This window comes from Simochromis diagramma, unplaced genomic scaffold (genome assembly GCF_900408965.1).
Source record: "Simochromis diagramma unplaced genomic scaffold, fSimDia1.1 OVJJ01000822.1, whole genome shotgun sequence".
NCBI classification, from domain to species: Eukaryota; Metazoa; Chordata; class Actinopteri; order Cichliformes; family Cichlidae; genus Simochromis; species Simochromis diagramma.
In genome coordinates, this window is record NW_024387520.1 from 3490485 (window position 1) to 3497019 (window position 6535).

At 39.8% G+C, this 6535-nt stretch overlaps 1 protein-coding gene across 1 annotated transcript; it reads right to left on the reverse strand.

Annotated features, from left to right (window-relative positions):
- Nucleotides 1-439: 439 nt before the first annotated feature.
- On the reverse strand, nucleotides 440-3901 carry LOC120726154 (drebrin-like protein A). The gene is made up of 6 exons (XM_040019516.1): nucleotides 3645-3901; nucleotides 2819-3265; nucleotides 2598-2696; nucleotides 2363-2496; nucleotides 1694-1745; nucleotides 440-1578 (listed from the first exon to the last, which is right to left on the reverse strand). Exons 2-6 carry the CDS (start codon nucleotides 3162-3164, stop codon nucleotides 1442-1444), a joined length of 768 nt encoding a protein of 255 aa, XP_039875450.1. The 5' UTR covers nucleotides 3165-3265; nucleotides 3645-3901; the 3' UTR covers nucleotides 440-1441.
- Between the last annotated feature and the right edge of the window lie 2634 nt (nucleotides 3902-6535).

Consider the following 6535-nt stretch of genomic DNA (forward strand, 5'->3'; position numbering starts at 1 on the left):
TTTGTTGTTGTTCTTTAATAATCAGGGCGCAGTATGTGTGATGGAAATACTTGCATATTAAAATATCCCCAACACTAAATGCTTAAAGAAATAAAAACTTTTTAAAAAAATTGCAATTTTCATGCAGTTCTGCTGTTACAATTTGCTATTTAGATATTAATGTGTTCTTACATGAGAATGAATGTGATGAATGCAAGACTGATGTTGGTGTCAAGTTGTTTTGGCTGCAAGTATACCGTATGATGGCCAGTAAACTGTGTGTTATTGTTGTGTTTATACAATGTCGAGTCATTTTTTAAAAATCCTTTTTTAAGAAAAGTGCTTGAATTCTGAAAAAGAATAACTACATTTTCCCGATACTTAAAAAAGGCTTTAGCTGTAAAATATTATCAATGCTGCGTATTAATATTATTTAAAGAAAGAGACAGTTAACAATAAAGAGAGTAACCACTGTATTTTGATTGTTTGAAACAGTAAAAGTGAAGAAATAAGCAGGAGACAAACTTTTAAAGATAGTTTTGTTTGTAGATGCTATGTAAGTTTGGAGTAAATACAAAATAAAAGAGCATTAAACAAGCATACAACATACAAACATATAAACAAGGATAGAAAAAGGACTTTTTTTACATTATTATATACAGTGTAGAGTATAATGATATTAAAGAGGATTAAACCTGGAAGATGTTTCAGATCATCTTTGTGTTGGTATAACGCAATAATTTGTTAATATCTAGGCAAATAAAAGACAAGCTATAATCACAAAAAGCATGGGAGGAGATCACCATATGAACAAAATATAGCCCAATTTAAAATATAGTTATTATTTTTTTATCGTTTGCTATACCTCAGTTCTGGTTTGGGTAATTTAACTGTGCGCTGAGACTTTCAGAAACAAACGCCATGCTACAAAATAACTCAGGGAATACAGGAGGATGATTATAAGACGATGTCTGATACATGTATACAAATGGCGAGCAGAGTGAAATGCTTGTTATATGCGTGGATCAAAAAGGAGACTATACACTATAAAAATCTGTTTGTGTTTCTTTGACAAAAAAAAAAAAGTTTGTGATCATTTGTCATTGTGATCTGATCTCTCCCACCAACATTTCTACTGCATCTCAAAAGGAAATAAGTTATTTTGGTGTAAGAGAAGGTCTTCTCTATTTTATCCGAGAAAATGAGGCTGGGTAATTTCTGCACACTTGTGAGAATTTTTGTTTTCCTCAAAAACATCAAAATCGTGAGTTACACTTTTCTTTTTTGCTCCCTCCAAAACAGGGATCCTCGTGTTTCTTTATTCTTCCAACAAAATAGAGAGTACAAAGTTTCAGTGGGAGGATTAAGTTAAAAAAAACACGCATTAACGTGAGGGAAGATGGCGTCCCTGAGTGTGTGTCTATGTGTGTCTGTATCTTTGTCCTAGTGTGTGTCTGCCTGACTATATGGTCTCCACATAATTGGCAGGAAATAAGCCCTGACGTCCGTCTTTGCTCCATCCCCTCCACCAGGCTTTGTCCACCGTCTCCACGTCCGTGATGATGTCACCCGGTTCAAAGGAGATCTCAGATTCGTCCTCTGTGAAGAACAACAAAATAACATGGTGAAGATCCGATAATCACAGTGTAATTATTGTGAATGGAGGCACTTTATGTTCCCATGCATGCCGATTATCCTCTGAAAGGCAGCTTACCTGCCTGGTAGTCGTAAAGAGCTCGGACGCATATCTGTTGCTCGGCTAAAACCTGAAGTGGAAAGGAAAACGGAGCAGAGGAAGACTATAATCAGAAAATATATTTCATGTTTAACTACAATTCAGAAGATTGAATAAAGCAAAAAAAAAAGAAAATCATGAACTTTCATGAAAACTTTCTCATATGAACTTTCATTTTATATGTTTTTTTTTTCTTTTTTACTTGTTTTTAACAATTCAAATGAAAAGGTCAAAATCATCTGTGGGTCTGCGCTACTAGCAAGTATTGGATGATAAATAACATACCTCAACTTCAAAAACTATAAAAAAACATCACTGAACAGCTTCCATGTTATTTTACTATGATTTTCCCTTTCTTATTTTTATTACGTTATTATTATTATTTCCCAAAAAATGCACAAACGTCCTCCTGTTGAAGTAACGCCTGTTCTAAACTGTACCACCCATATGGCGTTCCATACAATTTACACAGCAGACTTGCTCTTTTGTGGCATTCAGTGACACAATTAAAACAGTCCTCATCACTTGGTAGAGATGACATCATACAATATAGTTTGAATTTTTTTTTTTTTTAATTAATTACATTAAACAGGTTTTGTGGGCTTTGCATTAGCAATATTATTGTCTGCGTGTCTGTGGACAAAACACCTCTTTTCCATTTTCTGAGATCTCTTGCTTCTCATCTTCATTGATGTCGTCCTCCTCTGCAGTGCCGTGGAGACTGTAGCACGTAGTCACCTCTGAAGTGCTGAATTCAGTTTCAGATGGATTCACACATTGCACTGAGGAAGATCAGTGTGAAAATCACTCGTTATTTCAACTGGTGCGCTCATGTGATACCAAAAAACAAAAGCATTGTTTGAACCGTCACTGGTTGCCCGACCTATGCCATTATGCTCCGCTGTGTCATCTCCCAGTCCGATCCCGTTGCTCGACAGTGTTACGGTCTCATGTTCGATTCCTTGACAAACTGGTTCAGCATCTAAAAGATTGGTTTGTTAATGTTAAAGTATCGTTTTCAGAAAACTGCAGCATTGCATTTAGAAATAATGACACTGTAACAATCCACTTTAAAAAAGGTTTCTGTAAGAAGCTGAGGGCTACCTGCAACTGCTGAGTCTTCCTGTTTCTCTGAAAGCTCAGCAGTGGGCTGACTGTCTTCTGACTGATTATTCTTCTCTCCATTTTCCTTTGTCTCCTCTTCATCCGTTTCTATCTCAGCTGGTTCCTCGATTGATGCTGGCTCAGTTTCCTCTTTTAATTCTTCCATCACCTCCTCCTCCTTGTCCTCCTTCTCATGGTCCTCCTGTTCTTCCTGTTCTTCCTCCTCTTTTTCTTTTTCTTCTCCTTCTTCTTCTTCTTCCTCCTCTATTTCTATCAGGGCTGGTTCTGTGGTGACAGCAAAAGGCTCTGGTTTTGTTTCAGGATTATCTTCCTCCTGCTCCTCCATATCCTCTTCCTCTTCCTCATCCTCCTCCACCAGCACAGCCTGTACTTTGTAGCCAGTGTCTGAGACCAGCTCAGTGTGCACATGACTGGCTGTGTTGAGGTCTGTGGATTAGAAAATTATAAAGCTATAAATGCACACAAAAAAACAAAACAACATCAGTGTATTAATAAGCATGCATGTTTTTAAAGTGCACATTGAGGGTATGTGTAATCATCATTTCTGTTTCACAAGCCATTGGTTAACAGTCCCTGGGCTGATTTACAGCAGTATGTGGAGTAGCTTTTGCAATAAGTACCAATGAAAGTTTCCTGCACGCTAAACCATTAATGACTTTGAAGGACACGTTTTAAACAGATAAATATGTTTCTTCTTAATTTTGCATCTTCCTAAATATTCTTCTTGCTTGTCAGTATTTTCCTCCAGAAAAGGTATGGTACAAAGAAAGTGAAATATATCTGACTGCATCATGTTTCACCCTACCACTGTTTGGCTGTGGAGTCTCATTAAGAGGAGCTCCTGGAGCCTCTGAAGGCAGAAGAGGCTTGGAGTGCAAAGCTGATTCGTCAGGCTGGGTGTCTGGCTGTGCCTCACAGGGGTTGACATTTGCTAAAGTGGGGGGCAAATAAGTCAAGAGACTAGGTGATGCTGGAGGTGCAGAAGGTTCTGTTGGAGATGTAGTTTTGGGTTCATCTGCAGCCTGGTTATTAGTTTGTGGAATGCTAGGAGAAGCGTGAACGGAGGGCTGTTCACTTAGACTGGTTGAAATACTTAAAAAACCTTATCAGTTTGGCTACATAGAGGACAAGGTCACATTTTCATGCTTGCATCTTCTTTTCTTAAATATTGTGATTTCTTCATGCAGGCACTGCTTAGGCAGCACAAAGAAGCCTGTAGTTTTTCCACCATAAGCAAATATCACTTACATTGTTTTGCATTTCTGGTAGGGTAATGCTCACACTAAAGATGCCTCGTGTTTCCTCCCCTTTCAAGGACAGCTGTGCAATTTTGAAGCGTAAACACTCGCCTGTATGACCCATAAGAGTTTCTCAGATCCACCCTGTGAGCAACGCTGACTGATCTGTATAATACTTGACAGGGTGGAGAAAATATCAGACTCCCCTGGAGACTATTACAGACCACTAAAGCTATTTGGCCTAGAGAATATGGTAAATCCAAGAGAAATGACAGAGGCGACGGATGGCAAAATTATAAGAAAGGACTGCAAGTGTAGCTAAACATAATGTAAAATCTTTGGCGAACAAACAACAGATTGCATACAATATCAGGCAGAGGGGGTGAGGGAGAGACTGAATGGAATGCTGCAAGGAGGAGGGGAGGGGGTTTAAAAAATCTGCTCTCAGCAAAACACGGAGCCAGAGAAGTTTAGAAAACGACAAACTAAACAAATAAGTAATTAAATCACTGCCAAGGACCAGTGAGAAAAAAAGAAAAAGCAGCCCTCCCTGTCGTAAATGGAAAATATCGGGGGGACAGACAAAGAGACCAAGATAGACAAATATTATGCTGCCGTGTAGCAAGTGTCAATCAAGGTCCTGAGACAGCAATCTTGCAACAAATGCAGACAAAACACAAGATTAACGCTAAGACTACAAAATGACACAGGCGGCCAGCAGCGCGCACTATAAGATCAAGCGATCAACACCTGGTTTCACGTTACAGCCTTCAGTTAATCTACAGATAGCATTAACCAGTTATGTTGCAAGCAGAGGCTGCACACATTGCAATTAACTGTAATGTGTAATACAACCCAAGCTTTAAAGAAAAGGTAGCTTAGTTGTGCGGGCAACTGTTCCAGTAGAATATGAGAACAAAATTTACTACCATCACGCGATAGTGCACGTCGCACTAGCAAAGAACGCAACCCGCAAAACCCGGTAGCTTTTCCCAAAGCCAAACAGCATGCATTGATTCAGCAGGGAGGAAACTGTCTCGAGCGGAAACAAACAAAAACTGTTTTAAGTTATATTACCGTTTGAATAAAACTTAATATAACCCCCTCTATACTTTTATTTTTACTCAACAACACAGCAGCACTTAAGCTAAAAACAATAGAAGATGGATACAAGAAATTCAGTGTCGTGACGGTGGGAGCTTAAAGAGGGACGGGGCCACACGGTGGAGAGTTATATTCTGGTTGGAGAAGAGACACTCAGAGATGGGTTCAAACTGGGGAAAACGATGAAAAGCACTAGGGGATACACAAAAGTGTAAATGGGTAGGTTAAGAAGGGCGCCTTCAACAATGGCGCACAATGGGAAGCAGTCAAAGTGTATTGGAGGTTTCCAAGGGGGCAGTTGGAGTATGTGGTTAATGGAGGGAAGAGTTTTGATGAAAGTAATACTGCGAGTTGTTGCGAGTCTATATGGGGTAAATTGTTATGACTCTGGAAGGTATATAGTTTATCTGGAGAGGAGAAGAGAGGAGAGCAAAAAATCTTCTAAAATCACGGTCCACTGGGATCACTCTGGCATTTCCTGCCAAAACTGTCCAACAGCACCACACAGGCACACACGTACACAACACACACACACACATGTAAGCATCCTCCCTTCTCTACATTACAGTTATTACAGGCTCATTGAAAACACGATGGCATCTCATCTTCAAGCATTTCCTTCAGTTAAACAAAGCAAACTCTCAAGTATTAAATACCCACTTGGAGCTCATTTAGCCCGTCCTCTCTGCATCTTCTCTTAATGCTTTGATCTTATTCTCATTGCTCTTCACCCCTCCACCTGTCCTCTTTTCTTTTCTCCACTCTATTGCCTCTTTAAGTTTTATAATTTGATGGCTCTGCTTTTCAAAAGACTCTCATCCGGACCACCCTTCAGGGCTGATCTTCCATCTCTTGGTCCTTCCTCTCACATACTGTCCTTTATTTTCTTTTAACTTTACCTCATTCATTTGCAGTCCCTTCCCATCCTGCTTAGTCCCTCTTCACTCACCTCCCTCAATTCATTCACTCTCAGCAAACAACCTAGCTTTCCCACCAGGGTCGTCAGGACAACAGAGCCCCCCCCAACTTTCCACAAGGACGCACAGCTCAATCTCACCGCCAGCAAGTGAACAAACAGGGCAGGAGAAAGGAAAATAGAGTTCCCAGTCAAAGTCTTGCATTCTGTGTTGCTGCGAAATGCTAACATTTAACCCACACAATGCCATCACTATAAACAAGGAGCGCTTTTGTAACTGTGGTAAAGTAGGAGCAGTTGCTTGAACAAGTCGGCAAGCACAGCTCATGAAACCTGACAGTGTGACTGTAGGAATGAGAGCCCAGTGTGTCTTCATTAAACCTGTTTAATGTTGTTCTGTGTGTATATGCAATTGCATGTGTCAGAGAAGTAATCCTG